This window comes from Coenobita brevimanus, chromosome 91, assembly GCF_032717465.1.
Source record: "Coenobita brevimanus isolate Jiangsu-jjx chromosome 91, ASM3271746v2, whole genome shotgun sequence".
Classification (NCBI taxonomy): Eukaryota; Metazoa; Arthropoda; class Malacostraca; order Decapoda; family Coenobitidae; genus Coenobita; species Coenobita brevimanus.
Genome location: NC_137044.1, coordinates 18034350 through 18059699, shown reverse-complemented (window position 1 = coordinate 18059699; position 25350 = coordinate 18034350). Strand labels below are relative to the sequence as shown.

General features: G+C 42.6%; 1 protein-coding gene across 1 annotated transcript in view; it reads right to left on the bottom strand.

Moving 5' to 3' along the window:
* Positions 1 to 412: 412 nt before the first annotated feature.
* Positions 413 to 25350, bottom strand: part of Sf3b5 (splicing factor 3b subunit 5) — a 40523-nt gene continuing 15585 nt past the window's right edge. The window contains exons 2-3 of the mRNA XM_080281756.1: positions 18469 to 18548; positions 413 to 675 (exon numbers count right to left, since the gene is read on the bottom strand). Of these exons, the coding sequence (XP_080137882.1) occupies positions 482 to 675; positions 18469 to 18532 (258 nt within the window). The 5' untranslated portion in view covers positions 18533 to 18548 and the 3' untranslated portion in view covers positions 413 to 481. The remainder of the gene's footprint in view (positions 676 to 18468; positions 18549 to 25350) is intronic.

Sequence of the window (25350 nt, the reverse complement as noted above, 5' to 3'; positions counted from 1 at the left end):
TCTTGTCAGAGACAAGTGACTGCTGCCTTGCGTGTGCCTGGCACTTCGTACAAAATTTTCTGAGGGCAATATTGTTATGGCAGGAAATTCATCGGAAATGGGATTTTGGGGTGGAACTTTTCTGTTATCGCTGTAGCGAATTATTGTAAACCAAATCAACGTAAAACGAGTAGTGACTGCATATGGTTTCCTGACTTACAGGAAACCATTAGGCTTGTCAAAGTAAAACCACCTGAAAAGAAAAAAAAAAAGCGTGAAAAGGTGACAGGAGAGATGGAAGAAATAGGAAGGACGGAGGGAGGACACAGAAAAAGAATAATAAAGGTGATGGAAGAATTAGGCAGCACAACATCATGTGAGTGGATACTAATATTATACGTACAATTAAAACAGGCCATTAAATTGTCTGATCAACCATACTACATTTTATTTCCTTAGAAATACAGTATGCTATAATCTTTGGTCTGTTATGTTAGTGAAATCAATCTTCATTCTTCTCTGGTGGAGGTCCACATGGCTGTACCATTTTCTCCATCATGCTGAAACGAACCCTGGCTTTGGTTTCATTTTCTCCAATAGCTATCATGTTCAGCATGTCAAAGTGACCCATGTAAGAGGCATAGGTGTCCCTCTGTTGGTTGACGCACCACTCAAATTGTGCTGTGTCTGCATGACCTGCAATAATGTTGCATGTATTCATTACACCTGATTATCATCAATAATTATATTATACTGTGGTTATTACATCCAAATACTGTATAGTATACATAAATTGTATTTGTTAGCATAATAAGTTTTCTTTGGAAGGGATTACTTTTGTAGGCTCAAAGACTTTTTTTTTTTTTTTTTTTTTTTTTTATGTGACCGACTCTGGGCATAGGCTTCACAGCCGGCTTTCAAGGCCCAGTAGTCCACCTATACGTACCGCACACCTCTACATGTCACCACTTCGGCGCTAACACCCACCGTCCCTATTGAATACATGCAAGGGCTGTCTCATACAGGACTGGTGTATTGGTATTAGCGGGGGTATTTTTATGTCATGTCGGCATGTCTTCTGGTAGATCAGTAAAGCCTGATTTAATGAAATTCAAATCCTTAAACTGTTCCCTGCCCCAGCGGGATCTGAACTCGTATCCGTTAGGACTGCAGACCAACTCTCTACCGATTGGGCCACCACCTTTTAAAAATAAATATATAAATATAAATACATAAATAAAGATACTTTCAATGTACAGAGGGGCCTGTGGCACCCAATACAGTACATTAAAATGTAAATGACTAATCCTGTCTCTTAAGGAAAAAACAACAGCATTGCTGGCTTTCATCCTTCGGTTCTTTCTTCTCTCCACTAAAATCTATTAATCTATTCATCTGTCAATAGCTAGATGCCTTAATCCCCTAAGGAGTGGCCAGAAACAAATCACCTCCACGTCACCCTGACCCCTGCCATTTCGCTGCCCTCTCACCAGCTCACACTGCCCTCTCTCATATACCTCTCCACTGCATCCCTCCATCTCATCCTTGGTATCCCCCTCCCTCCCCCCCCTCCAACTCACTCATATTCACTCTCCCCGTTTGTCTCTCGCTTTCCATCCTCTTCATATGACCAAACCACCTCAGTGTATTTCTCCTAACACTTTCTATCACATCCACATCCACACCACAATGCTCTTTCACTTCCTCATTGTCAGTCTGTCACTCCATGTATCTCCAAATGCTCCTCTCAAATAATCCATTTCCACTGCTCTCACTCTTGACTTGTGTCCTTCCAACAAGGTCCAAGCTTCATTTCCATATGTTAGAATTGGTATCACAATACAGTACCATCATGCAGCAACTTTTTTACTTCCATGCTCATTTCCCTATTTCTTATCACTGTTTTCAAAGAACCAGCAACCTTTCTTCCCTGTTGTACCCTTTCGAGCACTTATCCTCTAAACTTCCATCTTTACTCATCACAATACCAAAATACTGAAATGCACTCACATTTTCATTTCCTCACTATCAAGCCTCACTGTGTATTCAGTAACTTCATTTCTCTCGAAGACCACAAAATAAATACAGTACAGTACATGAATAAATGAATAAATAAATATTTATTTAACATTCATATACAGTATACAGCAAATCCTTGCTCTAACTGACAGATTGAAGAAATGGCAGTCTGGTAACTAACTGTCCATTAGTTCCAAATGTAGCCAAAAGTCTCAACATGGTAGACCCTCGATTTAACGGACCTCAGTAGACTGGATATCGGACTTAATAGAAATTACGAAGGCAACCGGATTCCCGTCAACTATAACAAACAATGTCCATTATATGAGGTGCAATAGGTAGCAATACATGTGTTTCTTATCCATTTTACCGCGACCTGCCCTGCAGTTGCCCTCTCCCCATCGTGACTGCTGAGTTGGAATGACAGACTATCATAATACTCTACTACAGGTTATCCCTTAATTCACGCGAACTTTTTTCACGCGATTTCGGTTATCCACGAATTTTTCGTACAATAATTAAAACAAAATTATAGTATTCAAATAAGTAATTTCAATATACAAGAGAAATAAATAAAATATAAAAAATGCCTACCTGCTGTCCGTGTGCACACATATATGTATGTGTGTGTCTGTATGTGTGTGTGGGAGCCTGGGAGATCGGTCTACCACGCACCACACAGTCAGTTTGAATCCGACGGTCGAACCATGCATGACTTGCAAATCGTTATTTGTGGCTTATTTTTCTGCCTTCCAGTAATTGCTTGCCTTGTCTGTCAACATGGGGCATAAGCATAGTGCTAGTGATGCATGTGGTAACACACCAAAACTGACTCGTAAAGTGATGTTGCTGACAGAGAAAGTTAAAGTGTTGGACAAACTTCAGGGAGGAATGTCGGCGACAATCCTCCATCAGGACGATTCCCCGTCATTTATTTACATACCAGTTTATTTAGAAAGTACAGTACACTAGTTTTTTACTTATATGAGTTATAAAATCCCCCTGAAAATTAGTTATTAAAGTATTAATTAATCAATAATAAGTATATTAATAGAATGACGGGGAATTGTCCATGTTTTGATGGTGAATTGACTTGATGGTGAATTGTCTCAGAACCGTATGTTTGGGGTGAGTCAACTGTTCATACAATAAAGAAGGAGAACGTAGCATACAGGAGACAGTGAGGGCTAGTGCACCAGACTGCTAAAGTGTCTCCACCTACACCTGTGAATTGTCTTGTAACCGCATGTTTGGGGTGAATGAGTCAACTGTTCATACAACAAAGAAGGCAGAATGTAGCATACGGGAGGCAGTGAGGGCTAGTGCACCAGACTGCTGAAGTGTCTCCACCTACGCCTGTGCTTGTCAGGTTTCAGTTTTAAATTTGTTACATTTTTGTTGTTTTTAATACTTTATGCTAGTTTATAAGGTGTATGTAGTGCATAAACAGTATTATTCAGATGTAATATACGTATAGACATGCGTAATTATGTGCACACAAGGGCAAGGGCAGAACATATACGCGAATTTACCACATACGCGAAGGGTCTGGGAAGCTAACCCTCGCGTGAATTAAGGGCTTACCTGTAGTCATGAAGATAAGTTATGACTATCTCTATCTAAAGCTATGACTATCTCTATCTATTGCCAAACGCCTTAATCCCGTAAGGGGTGGCCACAAACAAATCGCTCATGTCACCCTGTCCCCTGCCATTTCATTGCCCTGCTCCCAGCTCACACCTCCCTCTCTCATATACCTCTCCACTTCATCCCTCCATTTCATACTTGGCCTCCCCCTCCCTCTCGCCCCCTCCACCTCACTGGCATACATTCGCCTCATCAGTCTCTCATTCTCCATCCTCTCCACATGGCCAAACCACCTCAAGCTGTTTCTCCTAACACTTCCTATCACATCCACATCCACACCACAATGCTCCTTCACTTCCTCATTTGTCAGTCTGTCTCTCCATATGACTCCACATGCCCCTCTTAAATAACTTATTTCCACTGCTCTCACTCTTGACTTCTGTCCCTCGAACAAGGTCCAAGCTCCACTTCCATATGTTAGAGTTGGTATCACAATACTGTCATGTAGTAGCTTTTGCACTTCTATGCTCACTTCGCTGTTTCTTATCACTGCTTTCAAGGAACCAGCAACTTTTCTTCCTTGTTGTACCATTTCAAGCACTTCACCCTCTAAACTTCCATCCTTACTAATCACAATACCCAAGTACTTAAATGCACTCACATTCTCCATTTCCAACTCATCCAACCTCACCGTACATTCACTGACTTCGCTTCTCTCGAAAACCAAAACTTTACTTTTCCCTACATTCACCTTTAGATTCTGTTTCTTACACACTCTCCCAAACTCATTCACCAAGCCTTGCAGCTCTCCTACGTCTTCATTTAACAACACTGTATTATCTGCAAACAGGGAGCTTCCAAACACTGCCCTCTCTCACTATGGCCGCTCCAACATCCACTGCCATACCTTGTATCTCTTTTATTACCCCATCCATATACAGATTGAACAACCAAGGAGACATGACACATTCTTGTTTCAATCCAACCTTCAAACAGAAAAATTCACTCAGTTCACTATCCACACGCACTGCAGCCTTAGCACCCTCATACATACTCTTCACAGCCTTCAACAACTTCTTATCTACTCCATATATTCTTAATACTTTCCACAATCCTTGCCTATCCACCATGTCATATGCTTTCTACAAATCCATGAAGGCCACATACAACTTCTTTCCCTTCTCTAGAAACTTTTCCACTAAAGATCTAAGAATGAATATTTGATCTACACAACCTCTTCCCTTCCTAAAACCTCCCTGTTCTTCTCCAATTAATTCCTCTGTTATTTCCCTAACTCTGTCAATAAGTATCCTACCATACACTTTTCCTATTACAATAAGAAGACAAATGCCCATATGATTAGCACATACTTCTTTTTCCCCTTTTCCTTTGTACAGGGGAATAATTATACCAGACTTCCAATCCTCAGGAACTCTACCTTCCTCCCAGGCCAATCTGCACATCTTCCACATCCACTCTACTACTATCTCTTCCCCATGCTTCAGCATTTCACCACACACTCCATCAATTCCTGGGGCTTTTCGCACTTTAACTTTCTTCATTGCTTCCACAACTTCTATCCTACTGATTTCCTCTCTTCTCACATCCCTCCTTCTCCCAGCCATTACCCAGCCACTTATAGTTCTTCAGTGGACATTTATGCCAGGAGGAGGTTGGTGATAGCTAATACCCTCTTCAGGCACAAAGTGATCCACAGGTATACATGGCGAGTGATGAGAAGGGTGGGTGGTGAACTGAATGAACGGAAGGCAATGATTGATTATGTGTGTGTGCATGAAAGGCTGAGAAGGTGTGTGATAGATGCAAGAGTATATAGAGGCTGGGGGAGTGGACTTTCATAACATCACTTGGCGGTGGTCAGAATTAAAGTCCAAATAAAATGAAGAAACAGAAGGAGGAAAGGACAGGAGGGAGAAGTACATTAAAGGAGAGTAGAAAAGTTACAAGAGGACAGAAAAATGGCAGAATATAAGAGGGAAGTGGAGGAGTGACTGGGTAAATATAGATTGGAGTAGATGGGGGACATGGAAGGTGTGTGCAAGATATTCATAGAAGAAATCTGTGCAGCATGTGAGGTGGTGTGTGGGGTGAAGAGAAAACGAAAGGGGGTGCAGGAAACAGCATGGTGGACTGAAGACGTGTGAGAGGTTGTGACAAAAAAGAAGAAAGCATACAGGGAGTGGATGAGAAACAGGCATGGAAGAGGCTGAGACGGAAGAGAGTTATATGCAGAGAGGAAGAAAGAGGTGAAAAGATTAGTAAGAGAGAGTCTGAAGTGAGTGGATGAGGAATTTGGAAGGAACTTTAGTGTAAAGTGGAGAGAATGTAAGAAAATGTTCCGGAAAGAGGTAAACAAAGTTAGACAGGGTGCCACAGAAGTTAGCTGGGAAGTGAAAGATAAATATGGTTGATTACTAGTGGAGAAGGAAGAAAAAGTGAGCAGATGGAGAGAACACTTTAAGGAACTGTTGAACATATATATATATATATATATATATATATATATATAATATATATATATATATATATATATATATATATATATATATATATATATATATATACCTGTATATCTATCTTTCTATCTATATATTATGTGGTAGGTGGGGGTGCTCACCATCCACTCACTCGATGTAGTGCTGCTCTCGGGTGTCTGCCCTTTCCTCTCCTCCAATTTTCTTTCATTTTATCCTCTTCTGTCTTTCCTTCTTTTCGTTCTTTCCTCATCCTTCTGCCTACAAGTGACTTTACACTCCTTCTTCTGTCTTTCTTTCCTTCATTCTTTCCTCTCCCTTCTACTTGTGGGTGACTCTACACTGAGTGACAAGGCAAATGGTTTCCTGTACACCAGGAAACCATTTACTATGCTGGGTGGTAACCATATAACCAAATTTTGGCACTTGGTGGTTTAGTGGGTAATTACAGCACTCCAATCGAATTGAGCTGTCAAGGCTTATTTCCAAGGGGTGGTTGGGGTTTACTGCTTACATAATGCCACTCAGGAATGTATGAGGCTGGTCACTCTCATCTTAAATGTCAGGACCAACTTGCCTAGCCCCAGGCTCTTGCACTCCTCATGGGGCAAAGCAGGATTGGATGATGAATGAATGAATGAATTACAGTATATATATATATACACAGTAAATCCTCATTTTTTGTGGCTTGGATGTTCCGCCAAAACCTCGCGAACCGTGAAATGTCGAATTGTGAAGTTAAGAAGCAATGGGAAAAATAAAGGTGTGTTCCGGAGGGACACATACCGACCCTATCAGAAAGTACTAGAACACCAAATAGGCTCTACCCAAAATTAAATGAAGAGTGTTTGTTACTGATGAAACAGCGTAATACAATATACATATGCCTGAAAAGACATTACAACTGTTATAAAGAGCTGCAACACCAAAAATCCTTACCAGAAATAAAGTGAAGGCTGGTTTGAGTGGCAAATGACGGTGTGTTGAGAGTGGATGGGCTAGTTCCCGATGTCACTAACCAAGGAAAAGCTGCTACTTTTCACCAGATTACTTATTTTTCAGTATCAAAGTAGGTCAACTAAACCCGTCATTTTATGTGCCCTCTTTGTCATTAAAAGACAGGGAGAAATTATAAGAAGTTTAATTTACTCACTGCTACAAGGAAGAGAGGCTGTAATATAGTCAAACAGAATAAAAAATTGGTGGGCTGAAGCTACCATCTCTGTATTGGTACGGTTATTATTCTTTCCTTCCATAAATACAGATAAGCTATATTTTACATCCATTTCAGGTATTTGTCCAACAAAACAAAAATAAATAGTGTTATGAGAAACATGTAACGATTCTTTGTTAACCCGTAAAGTACACAATTTGCTCAGCAGGTCTGTCCCTCCAGCCGCAAAACAGGGTCGATTTTTCGACTGTCATCAAGGTAAAAATTTTTCTTCCACATTTCAAGAGACTGCATTTACACACCTGAAAATGTATGTTTCAGCCAGACTGACCAAATAGTTATAGCACAATCACTCATCAAAGATGCAAAAAAGTTATCAATCACCCATGGGTGAAAATAGAAAACGTACAGTAAATGCATTATTTACGGAAAATAATTACCGGTATATATACATAACTAATGTCAATGTGAAGTGTTCCCTAGGCATGAAATGTCAGTCTGGTATACGCCCATAGCAACAAAACAAGCCAGCCGAAAAGTGGAGGTGAAGCTTGTGTGGCTGGAGGGGGAAGGAGGATGGAGAGATAGGGGAGGAGGGATAGGGGAGGAGGGAGGGGGGAGGAGGGAGAGGGGAGAAGGGTTGCTATGCACACACACCGCTGTAGGGGGTATGTTGGGGTATGGTTGGTTGGGAGGGGACAATGTGGAGATGACGCAATGGGGCTGAGGGAGGTAAAGTGACAGTGGTGGGGGGGGGGGGTTCCTTCTCCCCCACCTTAGGAGGCCAATCACACCATACCAACCCAGACACTCTAGCTCTCATTGGTCTGATCCCATATACGTCACCAAAGGGGCAGAGTTACTCTCCCCCAGTTTTTTGTGTGTCTTTATCAATCGTGCAGGAGAGGCTGGCGTGTCAAATTACACAAAAGACGTGTTAAGTGGGGTTGGTGGAGGATTAGTGCCCATCCCTGTAAAACAATTAACTCTAAGCCCTTGACCACCCCGTTTGGGATACATGGCGTCTGGCAATGAATGAATGAATGAATGATCGTGCGGCATAGGTCTTTAAGGGTTAAGAAATAGTAGCACGACACGGCTGAAGATCGTACCTTAAGATCACAAACAATAACGAACTCACGTGTGTCTACTGCCCAGCTGGACCTGCTGTGTATTCACGACACAGCTGAAGATCATACGTTACGATCATAAACAATAACAAACTCACATGTGTCTACTGCCCCGTTGGACCTGCTGTATAAAGATCATGGGAAACTGTTGCTGTTGCAGTGAAAAATGGACATTGCCTAGACTAAGCATTGGTACGCATCATCTGCTGAGTGTCGGCTGCCGGCTGGGAGCATCGAATTGTGGGAAAATTCGTGAATTGTGAAACAACTCAGAAACTTTTTCTTGCACGAAAAACGAGGCATCGAAGTACAACGTGTCCAAATACGAGGACTTACTGTACATACACATATATAATATATACATATATACACAGTAGGTACCCACAGTATGCGAGTATATGGGCAACAGCGGATGCCGCATACTAGGAATTCGTGTACTCTGAATACATAAACTTATGGGAAAAATTACATATGGATGGCACCCCCCTTCATGGGCAACCCTTAGAGACTCCTTTCAGGCCTAAGTATTGTACTGTACAGGGAAACTATCTAAGACATATTACCTAAGATAAAGTAAACCAACAAGATTATGGCTTTACTAAGTCAGCAAGGATATGGCTTAACTAAACCAACAAGAATATGGTGGCTCACCTTAACCCAAAAGGGCAACAGGTGAATTGTCTCCTGCACCACTTGGTTTCGAGACAATGTGGCATCAAGTCAATTCGCCGTCACAACAATAACAAGACAATTTGCCACCATTAATGAAGACAGCTATGGGTGATGCTAGAATAATTCAAAGGCGACTACAGCGAGGAAGAAACAAGTTAATTTAACCACCAGTGATAAAGAGTAGATACTTGTCTATGAGCCATTTCCTGGGGAGGATCAAGAAGATGATGCAGTGTCTGAGGTGTTAGAAATAGACTTTGAGGGGTTTATGAACGAAGCGAGTGCATTAGCTAGTGCAAGTGTCGAAAGTGCTGGTGATAAGAGTGGTGAGGAAGGTGGTGTGTCGAGTGGTGCAGGAGAGAATTCGCCATCAAGTCAATTCACCATCAGACAATTCCCTATCAAAACATGGACGATTCCCTGTCAGGACAATTCGCACCCTGGACAATTCCCCGTCATTCTATAAATACAGTATACTTATTATTAATTAATTAATACTTTAATAACCATCAAAGTCTATGTTCAATAGCGTAGGTTTTGGATATTATTTATTAGCTGCACCTTTAGTCAATACAGTATTGACTAAAGGTGCACTACTAAATAATATCCAAAGCCTATGTTATTGCTATTGAACGCTGACTTTTACAGATCCCCCTGAAATATAGTTATTAAAGTATTGATTAATTAATAATAAGTATACTGACGGGGACTCGTCCATGTTTTGACGGGGAATTGTCTGATGGCGAATAGACTTGACGGCAAATTGTCCCGGAACCCTAGCATGCAACTCCTGCACCACTCAACACACCACCTTCCTCACCATTCTAGTCACCAGCACTTTCGACACTTTCACTAGCTAATGCACTCACTTCATTCATAAACCCTTCAAAGTCTATTTCTGACACCTCAGACACTGCATCATCCTCTTGATTCTCCCCAGGAAATGGCTCATGGACAAGTATCCACTCTCCATCACTGGTGGTTGGCGCTTCTTGGGGTGGCAATGTCGCGTGCTCTGGGTAACCCCGGATTTGGGCCACTCCTCGCTGCCCGTCTCACTTACGAGTTCAATTCGCGAACTAATAAAAAACACACTAAAATTTGAAAAAAATAGGTCCTCGCGTACAATGAGGATCGCGTACTCTGAACTCGCGTACTGTGGGTGTGGCCTGTGCATATATATATATATATATATATATATATATATATAGTATATACAGTGTGTATATATATATATATATATATCGTTTCGTTTCGTTTTTAAAGGCTCCAACATGCTTGCATGTGTCAGCCTTGGTCACCTAATGGCGGCTCTCCACGCTGCACGATCCATTGCAGCCTCCCTGTTCAGTCCCTTAACCCTAAGGTCACACTTAATGACCTCGTCCCATGTCTTTCTCGGTCTACCCCTCATAACCCCACCCCCAATATTAACACTTCTCACCTTCCTCACCCAATTATCATCCCCCATCCTCTCCATATGTCCAAACCACCTCAATCTACCTCTCCTCATCACAACACCAATACACTCCAGTCCCATCCTACCTCTCAACTCTTCCATTGTAAACCCAGCCCCTCCAGGCCTTGGACGCAGGGACGCACTGCACATCCACCTAATCATTGTCATTTCTGTACGTCTGAGCCGGCGAATGTCTTCCTCCTTCACTGCCCAGGTCTCACTGCCATACAGCATTACACTCCTAACACATGCTGCATACAAAGACCCCTTAGCACATAGGGAGAGCCCTCTCAATGTCAGGAGAGGCAAGAGCTCCCTAAACTTCTTCCAACCACTTCTCACCCTAGCCACAGAGCTAGCTCCAGCCCCACCTCCAGCACAAAACTTGTCTCCCAAATAACAAAACTCTTCCACACACTCAAGAGATTCACCAGCAAGTTCAATCCTTTCACGTCTGACGATCTCCACCTGCTCACCCCGGCACGCCGTACACATAAAATCAGCATTATCTCGCAGTCTACCTCTGATACCACTACATCTCTTATGCACCCACTTATCACACACACCGCATAAGATGGAATTACTTCCACGCCCTTGTGGCAAACTGCACATGGCCACTCTCCCTCGTCTTTGACAGTACCGCCACCAACCCTAGATATCATCACTTTTGTTTTATCTGCATTTACCCTTAAACCCTTTTCCCCCATACCATCTCTCCACTTCCTAAACCTTTCCTCCACCTCCCTTTCATTCTCTGCGATCAACACCAAATCATCAGCATACAACAACTCCCACGGGAGTCCGTTTCTAAAGTCACGTGAAAGGGCTTCAAGTACCATGATAAACAACATGGGACTCAAGACTGACCCCTGATGCACACCAACATTCACGGAAAACTCATCACTCAAATCTCCATTCACTCTCACCTGGGTGTGAGCACCCACATACATGGCCATAACCACCCTAACCAGCCACTCCTCCAAGCCAAGCTTTCTCATTGCCCACTTCACCACCTCTCTAGGGACTCTGTCAAAGGCCTTTTCCAAATCAACAAAAACAAAATAAAGATCCCTTCTCCTACCAATATATTTTTCCTGAAGCTGTCGAACAATGAATATGGCATCAGTGGTCCCCCTACCTGGCATAAACCCAAATTGCATCTCATCAATATTCACTCTTTCTCTAATCATACCTTCTAAAACTCTCTCCATTACCTTCATTATCTGATCTAAAAGCTTTATACCTCTATAATTTCCTCTTTCCAGGGCATCACCCTTCCCTTTATACACATTTACAATTACACTCTTCAGCCAATCATCTGGGACAACACACTCATAAATAATCCTATTTATCAGGTCAGTGACTAAACTCACCCCTATATCGCCTGAGGCCTTCAACATTTCGGCAGTCAACCCAGACACACCTGCTGCCTTCCCCACCCTCATCCTGCCTATTGCCTCACTCACAGTAGCAGTATCAATCAAAGGCCAAGGGCCAGACACTGGATCTGCTGGCTCCAAACCTTCCCTGTCCCAGTCAAACTCCTCATTCAACAACCGGTTATAATGCTCTCTCCATGCATCTTTAATATCCTCACTGTTCACCACTACCCTTCCTTCATCATTCTTCACACACTGCTCACCTATGATATCCTGATTATCCCTCTTCACCTGACCTGCCACCCTAAATATATTTTTCCTTTCCCCATGATTTAGGTTATCAAGTAATTGTCTCTGTGACTCAGACTTTGCCCTGTATACCTCTCTCCTAGCCCTACGCTTGGCAGCCAAATATTCCTCTTTGCTACCACCCTTCTTCCATTCCCAGAAAAGCCTTCTTTTCTCCTTAATTGCAGCTTCTACACCCTCATCCCACCACCAAGTTACTTTATGTCTTGGTGGTCCTCTTGTCCAGCCGCATGTTACATCAGTAACTCTCAAGAAATTGTTCTTGAGGGCTCTGTACTGTTCATTAACACCTCTGTCTACAGCTCCCTGTTCAGCCACCACTCTCCTCAACTCGCTATAGGAGGCATCCCTTACTACTTGGTTTTTCAGCTTCCATATTTTCCTCCTAGGTACATAAGTCCTCTTTTTCATCACTTGTTCTTTAAGCACCATATCACAAATCAATAGTTTGTGCTGCTGCACACACTCCTCACTTCCTAAAACTTTAACATCCCTCACTAACCTTCTATCGGCCCTCCTAACCAGAAAATAATCTATCTGACTGCTATTTCCCCCAGACTCATACGTAATTAACCTACTGTCTCTTTTCCTAAAATATGTGTTGCACACAATCATGCCCGTTGCCTCCCCAAACTCGAGTATCCTTTCCCCTTCTGCATTCCTTAGACCATATGCACATCCCCCATGCACTCCTTCATAACCTTGTGCTGCTTCACCTACATGACCATTTAAGTCCCCTCCCAAAATCACTATCTCATCATCCCGCATACCACCCACTACACGTATTAAATCATCCCAAAATCTATCTTTCTCTGATTCATCCAATCCTGCCTGTGGAGCATATGCCGATATAATCACAGCCATCTTTCTTCCCAACAGAATTTTCACTACCAATATCCTATCGCTTACTCTCAAAACATTCATAACATATTCCACCCATTTCTCCGCAACCATCACACCAACACCTCCATATCCGTCTGTCCCCCCCTGCCAAAACAACTTATAGCAACAGTCCTTCCCAACAATCTTTCTGGCTGATCCACCCCTGTACCGGACTTCCTGCAAACACGCCACATATACATATATATATATATATATATATATATATATATATATATACTGTATACATATACACCATACAGATAGATAGATAGATAGATAGGGAGAAAGGCAGATACAGATATAGTAAACTCTCAAGAATCCAGCGCAATTCAGCCAACCCCTATGCTAAATAAGGCAAAATGCCAGATATTGCATTGTGCCTCCCATCGGCTCAACATCTGACGTCGAGCCAGGGACTGTTTTACTATCCTCCTCCACCCTATATCCTAAACTCTTTCCTACAATAGTACCCACTAGTAAAAGATTAAAATCAAGCATAAAATACAATACTGATGCAGTACACACATGTGCACTAATTTCTGCTCAGGGAAGAGGGGAGGGGGAGGATGAAACAAGCTCCACCCGCTTCTACCCCAGCTCCAAACCCTCCCGCATAATCCAACCCCCCCCCCCACCTGTCATTCTTAACTGGCAGTTACATGTCAAGCTGACTTCATACTTAAAACTCTTGGCCACCCTAAACACCAGGATATGTAAAAATATATAATCGTTTCGGTTTTAAAGGCTCCAACATGCTTGCATGCATTGGCCTTGGTCACCTTATGACAGCTCTCCATGCCGCTCAATCTCTGGCAGCTTCCCTATTCATTCCATTATCCCTGAGGTCATGCTTAATACCTTCATCCCATGTCTTTTTCAGACTGCCTCTCACAACCCTACCCTTAATATTAACACTACTTACTTTCTGCATCAAATTATCATCCCCCATCCTCTCCACATGCCCAACCCATCTCAGTCTGCCTCTCCTCATCACAACACCAAAACAATCCAGTCCCATCCTACTGCTCAACTCTTCCACCGTAAACCTAGCCCCCTCAGGCCTCGCACACGGGGACACATTGCACATCCACCTAATCATTGTCATTTCTGTACATTTGTGCCTGCAAATATCCTCTTCCTTTACTGCTCAGGTCTCACTACCATACAGCAATACACTCCTAACACATACTGCATACAAAGATCTAATATACAAAGATATAACCAACATGCTGTGTGTGTGTGTGCGTGCATGCGTGCGTGTGTGTGTGTGTGTGTGAACAAAATAAACAGCGAGCCCAACTCATGAAGCCTGTGGTGGCCATTGTTTATGATACTGTCTTAGTCTCAGTTTTATAATGCAGTGATACGAAACAGGAAAGTGAGCATGGAAGTGAAAAAGCTACTACATGACAGTATTGTGATATCAACTCTAACATATGGAAGTGAAGCTTGGACCTTGTTGGAGGGACAGAAGTCAAGAGTGAGTGCAGTGGAAATGAGTTATTTGAGAGGAGTGTTATGGTGTGGATGTGGATGTGATAGGAAGCATTAGGAGAAACACATTAAGGTGGTTTGGCCATGTGGAGAGGATGGAGAGTGAGAGACTGATGAGGAGAGTGTAAGTTAGGTGGAGGGGGGGAAATGGAGGGGGAGGGCAAAGATGAGATGGAGGGATAGAGTGGAGAGGTATATGAGAGAGAGGGGTGTAAGCTGGAAGCTGGGCAGTGAAATGGCGGGGGACACAGCACATGGAGGCGATTTGTTTGTGGCCACCCCTTACGGGATTAAGGCGTCTGGCAATAGACAGATAGAAAGAATTTCTTGGTGTAGGGTGTTGACAGTTATATTATATAGTATTTTTATTTTTGCATGTTCTAATATTTTATGTTTGTGTAATATTAGTGTGACCAGGAAATTAAAGTGTGAAGTCAGATTGAGATGTAACTGCCACTTAAGAATGATGGGTGGAGGGGGGTCATTGGGTTCAGGTATGCGGGAGGGTTGGGAGCCTGCACAGAGACGGGTGGAGCTCATTTCGTCCACCCTCCTCCCCTCTTCCCTGAGTATACAGGGGTAGGAAGGGGACTCCCCTGAACAGAAATTAGTGCTCATGCGTGTACATGCAGTATGGTGATACAGTACATAATACAATCATTATCATACTCACCTACTGTTGGCACTGTCACAAAAGCCAAAAAGTCAGTCATCACAGACAACTAGGGTACCTTTCACAAAGCTACAGCAATGAGTGAGGAACAGGGAGGGTGATGGTTGGCTTGGCATGTCGGGTGGGCTGCTTTGCAATGCATTGTGATTGGCTGATGTGTGTTGCTGTGCTGTGGGGTCTACCTGTGGGCTGGTCGGGTCCTGTATCTGAGCCAGATGATACACAATACTGCTGAAAAATGCATAGTACTGCCGACTGCTTCTCATTTTGGCGCTGGGTATTGTTTTAACAAAGTCGAGCAAACAGCACTGGATACTGCGCTGGGCCGGATATTGTGACAATGAATAATTGAGGGTTTACTGTATACCGTATAGATACAGACAGACTAATATACAAGGTCTGTCTGAAAAGAAAATGAACTTTTCAAAAAACAAATTTATTGCTTTCCTCTCAACTTATTAAGATTTGTGTCCTTCAAAATATTCCCCTCCACTGCTCATACGGCATTCCCGATGTTTTTTTTCCAGTTCTGGAACGCACCCTGGAATGTGTTTTCTGTGATGGTGCACAGTTCTTGCAACAAATTTTCTCCTAACTCTTTTCTTGTCTGATGTCAAGGACTTTTCAAGGTTGGGGGGGGAGGGGAGTCCAAAGGGGGCACATCTGGAGAGTAAGGCAACTGAGGGACAACAGTTGTCTCATGCTTTGCCAAAAAGTCAAGAACAGGGAGCAATATGTGAGAAGGTATCATGGTGCAGCATCCCAGTTTTGTTTGTCCATGCCTCAGGCCTCTTCCTTCTCATTGTCTCCTTCAAACACTTCAGGATATCCAAGTAAAACTCTTTACTGACTGTCTGACCACAGGGAACAAACTCATGATGAATGACCCCCTTCCAATAAAAAAAAGGTGATCAACATCACTTTCACATCTGAATGACTCTGATGTGCTTTTTTTGGTCATGGTGATGTTCTTAATACCTTTCATGTGGAAGGTATTAAGAATATATGGAGTGGAGGGGAAACTGTTGAGTGCTGTGAAGAGTATGTATGAAGGAGATAGGGTTACGGTGCGAGTGGATGGTAAGCTGAGTGAGTTCTTTGATCTCAATGTGGGACTGAAACAGGGTTGTGTGATGTCTCCATGGCTGTTTAATATATACATGGATGGGGCTGTAGAGGAGGTGCAAGGTAGGGCAGTGGATGAGGGGGTGGCTCTAATAAATGAGGGTGAGATTTGGAAGATTCCAGTGTTGCTGTTTGCTAATGATACAGTATTGTTGAGTGAAGATGAATGGGAGTTGCAAGGTTTGGTGAATGAATTTGGGACAGTGTGTAGGAAGAGAAATCTGAAAGTTAATGTAAACATGAGTAAAGTTATGGTGTTTGAGAGGAATGAAGTCACAGAGTGTACAGTGAGGTTGGATGGTGAGGATATGGAGAATGTGAGTGCATTCAAGTAGTTGGGTAGTGTGATGAGTAAGGGCGGAACGTTGGGGGATGAAGTGCATGAAAAGGTACAGCAGGGAAGGAAGGTTGTTGGTTCATTGAAAGCAGTGATGAGAAACAGGGAGGTGAGTATGGAAGTTAAGAAGTCACTGCATGACAGTATTGTGATCCCTACCCTGACGTACGGAAGCGAGGTGTGGACCTTGCAAGAGGGGAACAAGTCAAGGGTGAGGGCAGTGGAAAAGAGTTACTTGAGAGGAGCATGTGGAGTGACATGGATGGTCAGGTTGATGAATGAAGAAGTGAAGGAACGTTGTGGGGTGGATGTGGATGTGGTTGAGAAGATTAGGAGAAATACACCAAGGTGGTTTGGAGATGTGAAGAGAATGGAGAATGAAAGACTGACTAGGAGGGTGTATGTAGGTAAGGTGGAGGGAGGGAGGGAGAGGGAGGGGTAGACCGAGGATGAGGTGGAGGGATGGAGTTGAGAGGTATATGAGGGAGGGGGGAGTGAGTTGGGGGGAGGGTAGTCAAATGGTGGGTGACAGAGCGACTCGGTGGCGTTTTGTCTGCGGCCACCCTTTGCAGGATTAGGGCGTCAGGCTATAGATAGATAGATAGATGTTCCATCCTGCTGCAATGACTGTCTTTTCATACCCATCACCTGTTATGACATGTTTCATAAAGTTTTCATCAACATTCAAACAATCAAACAGTTCCTGACTGACTCTGACAGTTCTCTTTTGGTTCATCTGTCAACAGACGCAACACAAATTTTGCGGCACCACAATGCATCTTTTATTTTTCAGTTTTAATAATGTGGCACAAGCATTTACAGATGCTTACTTCTTCAGAAACTTCATGTCCAGTCAGGCAAAGATTTTCATGGATTACAGCGCACACTTTCTCAAGGTGACTGTCGTCCATTGATGTGGAAGGCTGTCTAAATTTGGGATTATCTTCAGTGGATGTTCTTCCCGATTTGAACCACTGGAATCACTTGTGACATTGCATACAGCTCAAACAGTCCTCCCCATAAGCCTGTTGCAACATCTGAAAAGTCTTCTTAAAAGGTTTTACCAATCTGAAACAGTTTCACACAAAAACATTGCTCTTCAAGATCCTTCATTGTTCAACTTGAACCATATCCCCAAGTGAACTAAACACACATTGCTCTTCAAGATCCTTCATTGTTTAACTTAAAACATATCACCATGTGAACTAAACACATGTTCACTCAAGAATGTGTACCTCAATAACTACATGACCTTACATGATGCAGCTAGTGTTAGACTACAGCTCAAAGTCACCACTACACAGCACTTCTGACATAAGTACACTGCTCCAGCTCATTAGCGTGCTATTTAAAAAGTTTGTCTTCTTTTTGGACAAACCTTGTAAATACAGACAGACAGATATAGATAACTAGGGTGATAGACAGACAGACAGAGATATACATACAGTATAACCTAAAATAACAGTGTATACATCAACCCATTAAACGATACAATCATGAGCAAAAGTTCACTGAAAGTCTTCTGCCAGCACTGTGTCCTGCCTTCAATATTCTTCACTCCTTTCCAAACAACAGAGTATCTCCTGATACACTTTTGTTGTGATTTGTATTGCTATCACATAAAAATCTAATAATCTTTTTTGTGCTTTGTATTGCTATGACATGGAAATGGTTTATGTGACAGCTTCTACCATCACAGCTGGCAGAGAAGTGTTGGTTTCATGCCTGGACGCATGATATAAAGTACTACCTACCTGTACCAATGTATTTGGACTGCAAGTGCTCTAGCTGTGAGTGAATGTTGTAACGATCCCCCATCTTTCACTCCTGTCGTCTGAAAAAAATAAAAATAAAATAATAATAATAATAATAATCATGACATCTGCAAAGTGTACCACAATAAACCTCATTAAAAATTTTATGCAACTACTGACTGCTGTTGCTGAAGTTGCTTAAACCCAGTCTGACTGGCTAAATACACCTGTCGACCACAGGTATGCAACTGCTTGTGTGGGTCCATCCAATAGGTACAGTACAGTTCAGTACACATACAATGTAGGGATCCAGCACTCCCTTGTGGTAAACAGTGCCTCACTGGGGTCAGACCAGGGTCCTTCCCTTAGCAAGGTGCAAAGAAATTAAATATGAGATGGTTTGGCTCCCAAGTGGATGCCACAGCCAATCCACCCTGAGTGCACAGAACCTTCACATATGGGCATCACTTACTGCTTATAAGTCATATAAATAAAGTCATTCACAACATGGTACTATATATGCTGTATACATAAAGCACTACGTACAAGTAGTATGCTTAATTTCATGTCCTAACCTAAACTAAGGCAATGTCAGCACTGAATCTGAAAGCTGGCTAAGCCAATTTTCAGTCATACCAAGCACTGTCATTAACTGATGCCAAGGATGAGCTAAAATTAAACTGCATATAAAATCATATGAAAATTCCTAAGATTTTGTGAAAGTAAGAGCCATTAATACTCTTCTTCCCCGAGATATTCCCCTGGCTTGTTGATAAGCCAGTGTTCCACAGGGTAAGCAGAGATGCTGTCTTCTGTGGTGCAACACATTTTCACTGCATTCAAAAAGTTGCTTTTATTTGTTTATTGCCTACCTAACTTTCTGTTTGAATGACTGGGCTTCTCCTTTCTTGGATTACTTTTATGCTCATTTATAAGGCTACTTATGCTCTTTAAGTGTGTTGATTAGATTATTCCTGACATACACATTCAACATTTTGTGAGAAAATTCAAGTAAATTAGTTAGGCGAGTATAAGTAAGTCAGTAATGTGAGTATAAGTGGTTGGGGAATGGATGGGAGAAGGAGGGATGTGAGAAGAGAGGAAGAAATCAGTAGAGCAGAAGTTGTGGAAGCAATGAAGAAAGTTAAAATGCGGAAAGCCCCAGGAATTGATGGAGTGTGTGGTGAAATGCTGCAGCATGGTGGAGAGATAGTAGTAGAATGGATATGGAAGATGTGCAGATTGGCCTGGGAGGAAGGTAGAGTCCAGGAGGATTGGAAGTCAGGTATAATTATTCCCCTGTACAAAGGAAAAGGGGAAAAAGATGTGTGTGGTAATCACAGGGGCATTTGTCTTTTTAGTGTAATCGGAAAAGTATAAGTAAGGATACTTAATGACAGAGTTAGGGAAATAACAGAGGAATTAGATGGAGAAGAACAGGGAGGTGTTAGAAACAGAAGAAGTTGTGTATATCAGATATTCATTCTTAAATCTTTAATGGAAAAGTTTCTCGAGAAGGGAAAGAAGTTGTATGTGGCCTTCATGATTTGGAGAAAGCATATGACAGGGTGGATAGACATAGACTGTGGAAAGTATTAAGAATATATGGAGTACAGTGGGGCACCAATTTTCGCGCCTAATTGGGTCCAAAAATATTGCGCGAAAGTGGAATTAGCGAAAGTTGGGGCATTGTCTTTATGGTAAAAAGGCTAATTGGTTCCCGGTTATCCTAAAGTAACATCAGATTTTCATTTTCACTTGCAATGCAGTACATCAAATCACTATTGTACATTGCATTGTGAGATACAAACAATAAAAACTGTACAGTACACATTATATGAGGAGAAACATACCACAGAGACCAGGTTACTCTCTTTTAGCCTTGGCCTTTCCTCCCGACTTTGAATGTCCCGGCCACTTTTTATCACCACCACTGCCTCCCGGCCCTCCCCCCACACCACCAGGCTCTCCCCCCACACCACCAGGCCCTTTCCCCACACTACCAGGTATAGTAGAGGCCACTGAACCGTGAGAATCCAACACAATGGAGCTAGCACGCTCGTACACAATGGCGGGAATGGGTGGACAGAATGTTGACATGACGTCATTCAAGATGGCGGTGGGTTGCGGGGGGGCGATGCAGGAAATTCAAAGTTCAAAATATTGTCCCAAACCCAAAATTTGTGCGCGAAAATCGATTTTTTTCAAGCGAAAGTGGAAGTTAGGGAATATTTGGTGCATGCCGCGAAAGTGGATTCCGCGAATCCTGCTGTAGCGAAAGTTGGTGCACTACTGTATATGGGAAATTGTTGAATGCCGTGAAGTGTATGTATGAGGGTGCAAAGGCTGCAGTGCGTGTGGACAGTGAACTGAGTGAATTTTTCTGTTTGAAGGTCGGATTGAAACATAGATGTGTCATGTCTCCATGGTTGTTCAATCTGTATATGGTTGGGGTTAAGGTATGGTAGTGGATGTTGGAGCAGCCTAATGAGAGAGAGCAGTGTTTGGAAACTCCCTGTACTGTAGTTTGCAGACGACTGAGTTGTTAAGTGAAGAAAGAGGGGAGCCGCAAGGCTTGGTGGATGAGTTTGGGATAGTGTGTAAGAAACGGAATCTTAGGGTGAATGTAGAAAAGAGTAAAGTTATGGTCTTTGAGAGAAATGAAGTCACTGAATGTATAGTGAGGTTGGATGAGGAGGAAATGGAAAATGTGAGTGCATTTAAGTTCTTGGGTTGTGTGATGAGTAAGGATGGAAGTTTAGAGGGTGAAGTGCTTGAAGGGGTACAACAAGGAAGAAGGATTGCTGGTTCCTTGAAACCAGTGATAAGAAACAGGGAAGTGAGCACAGAAGTGAAAAAGTTATGGCATGACATTATTGTGACACCAAGCCTAACATATGGAAGTGAAGTTTACAAGTTGTTGGAAGGACAGATGTCAAGAGTGAGAGCTGTGGAAATCAGTTATTTGAGAGGAGCGTATGGAGTCACATGGACAGACAGACTGACAAATGAGGAAGTGAAGGAGCGATGTGGTGTGGATGTGATAAGAAGCAAAAGGAGAAACACACTGAGGTGGTTTGGCCATGTGGAGAGGATGGAAAGTGAGAGACTGACAAGGAGAGTGTATGTGAGTAAGGTGGAGGGAGGGAGAGGGAGGGGAAGGCCAAGGATGAGATGGAGGGATGGAGTGGAGAGGTATATGAGAGAGGGGTGCGTGAGCTGGGAGCAGGGCAGCGAAATGGCAGGGGACAGGGTGACATGGAGGCGATTTGTTTGTGGGCACCCCTTACGGGACTAACGTGTCTGGGTATGAATAGACAGGTACTGGTAGACAGTTAGGTATGATCTATGTCATCTGAAACCATGCAGGGAGTCCATAATCTGGTCATGATTTTCTAGATGTTCGACTATCCTGTCTACAATCATTCCTTCTAAGAGTTTTACTGTGGTAGAGGTCAGGTTAATTGGATAGAGGTCAGGTTAACCGGACGGTAATTTTGAAGACATTCCTGATCCTCTCACTTAAAGATTGGGGTCACATCTGCTAGCTTCCTGACTTCTGGTACTTCCCCTGTTTCCAGCAACTTGATGACTTCTGCAAGGAAATGAGCTACCTGGTCATGCATATCTTTACAAATTCTTGGAAGGATTTTATCTAGACCAGGTGACTTGTAAATATTTAGCTCATCAATTCTTCCTGCCTCCTCCTCCAGTGTAAATCTGATGATGATGAAATCTTCACTCTCATGGGCCAGTACTGGTTGTGATATGCCATGAGTATCTTCTAATGTAAACACCAAAGGAAAATAGTTATTTAAAGCGTCTGCCATATTTAAGCCTGATTTTTACATAACACCTGACTGATCCTGAAAGGTTTCCTACTGTTTACATGGCTGAAGAACTCTTTAGGACTCTCTTTCCATTATGATGTCACCCTGATTTCTTCATTTCTTTTGGTCAGCTTTATCAAAGATATCATTCTTTTACATAGTCTTGATGGACTCCAAATCATTCTTTTCCTAGCTACTTTTGGCCTTCTTGTGTGCAGTCTTTGTCATTGCTGTGGCTATTTCATTACTAAACCATTTTGTTTGAAATAATCTTGGCTCTGTGGCCTTACAGGGTATACCCACACCTCCTTTGTAAATGTGCTAAGTACTGTACATAATGTCATCTGTGATGGATGTTAACACAAGAGAAATTTATCTGAATTCCTACACTTAACTATGAACTTTCAGTATTAATTTCAGTAAAATTCCAAAAATTTACCAAATTTGTTTTGTTCACCTGTGTTGAATAATCTCTTGAAGTTATATGTCCCAAATGTAAGAGGTTTGTCCAAAAAGAAACCAAACTTTTAAAACAGCACACTACATAGCCGGCATAAAGCGACCGCAGTGGAAGTGTTGTATGGTAGCAACTTTGAGCTTGAGTCTAACACTAGTCGGATCAATCCACATCATTTAGTCACGGAGGTACACGCACTTGGGTGAATGTGTTTACTGCACCTGGGAAATTTTCTTCTAGCTCTTCTGTCGTCTGAAATCGGTGCCCTTTAAGGGTTGATTTCAACTTTGGGAGGGGGAGGGGGGGGAGGAAAGTCTGCAGGGCACAAATCTAGAGAGTAGGACAGCTTGGAGAAGATAGTTATCTCTTGTTTAACCAAAAAGTCATAGATAAGGAGCAAAGAGTGAGCAGGTGCATGGTCATGGTATAGCATCCAGGTTTTGTTTGTCCACGCCTCAGGCCTCCTCCTTCGCACTGCCTCCCTCAAACACCTCAGAACATCCAAGTAAAATTCTATATTGAATGTCTGACCATGTGGAACAAACGAATGTTGAATGATGCCCTTGCATTAAAAATAAAAGATGATCAACAGCACCTTCACAGCTGTGCAACTCTGATGTGCGTTTTGGTCATGGTGACAGTGTTCCAACCCACTGCAATGACTGCCTTTTTGTTTCAACATCGTAGCTGTACACACACGTTTCATCACCTGGTATGACAATTTTCAGGAAGTCTTCATAAGCATTTGAACAATCAAACAGCTCATGACTGACTCTAACATGGTTCTTTTTTTTTGCTCGTCTGTCTGCAGATGTGGCACAAATTTTAAAGCAACACAATGCATCTTCTGTTTTTCTGTCAAAATCATGTGGCATGAACTTTTACAGATGCCCACTTCTTTGGAAACTTCATGGACAGTCAGGCGACGACCTTCACCGATCACGGCGTGCACTTTCGCAACATGATTGTTATCTCCTGACGTGGAAGGCCTTCCAGATTTGGGATCGTCTTCAAAGAAAGTTATTCCTGATTTGAACTGCTGGAGCCACTTGTGAAATTGTGTAAAGCTCAAACAATCCTCCTAATTAGCCTCTTGCAACAGATGAAATGGCTCCATAACAGTTTTTCCCAATTTGAAACAGAATTTCAAGCAAACACATTGGTCACTGAGATCCTTCAATGTTCAACTTGCAACAAATTGCCAAGTGCACTAAACACACCCTCACTCAAGTGCATGTACCTCGATGACTAAGTGACTTGGCGTGATGTGGTCAGTGTTAGACTAAAGCTCAAAGTCGCTGCTACACAGCGCTCCCATTGTGATCATTTATGCCAGCTAGTTGGTGTGCTATTTAATGTGTGTGTGTGTGTGTGTGTGTGTGTGTGTGTGTGTGTGTGTGTGTGTGTGTGTGTGTGTGTGTGTGTACGCGAGACTCTAGGAATAGGCTTCACAGCCTGCTCCCAAGGCCCAGTAGTTTTACTACATACCATACACCTCTACATTTCTTGGACGGATCTCATACCTCTGTCCCACACTGGAGAAGCAAAATCAAAGGTAGGACAAATATCACCAACAATCTCATGAGAGCTACTGATTTAGTGTGTTAAAGGACAAGTGGTCCTCCTAGACTTAAGAAAACATTGTGGTGGGATGAGGGTGTAGGAGTCGCAGTTAAGGAGAAAAGAAGACTTTTCCAGGAATGGAAAGGTGGTGGAAACAGACAGGAATACTTGGTTGCCAAATGCAGGGCTAGAAAGGAGGTATACAGGGCAAAATCTGAGTCTCAGAAACTTTTGCTGGATAATCTAAATAGCACTAAAAAGAATAATATGTTATATAAAGTGGCAAATCACATGAAAGGGGAAACTGGGATATCACACGAGCAGCGTGTGATGAAAGACTGAAGGAAAGGTAGTGCTGGATTGTGAGGGTGTTACAGACACCTGGAGAGAGCAATATAACCGTTTGCTGAATGTGGAGTTTGACTGGAACAGGGAAGGTTTGGGGTCAACAGATCAAGTGTTTGTCCTTGGCTTTTGATTGATGTTGCTACTGTATGCAGGCCAACAGGCAGGGTGCTGCTGGGGAAGGTAGCAGGTGTGTCCGAGTTGACTGCTGGAATGCTGAAGACCTCGGGGGACATTGGAGTGAGTTTAGTTATTGATCTGATTAGTCTATCTATCTATTTATAGCCAGGCGCCATAATCCTGTAAGGAATGGCCATATGTCTTGAGTTATTTGTTTTACAGGAAGGGGCACTAAACCTCTGCCAATCCACTTGTTAACACATAGGGAACACAGATGGGTACAAACATTTACTGTATATGAATGTATTGTCCCATGTGGCTGGCTGGAGAATGTGGCTGTTAGATAAAAACATCCTTCCATCCATCATCCAGACCTATGTTGCTCCAAGAGGAGCATGGGTGCCCAGAACTAGGCAACTTGGTCCTGACATTTACAGCTACATCTAGGAAGTCTGCTAAATTAGGTACTGCCTAGATAGCCTGGAAAAATTTATGACTTTTACCACACATAATGCAATCACACATGGAGGTTCACTGATATAAAAAAAAAAAAAAAAAAAGCAATCC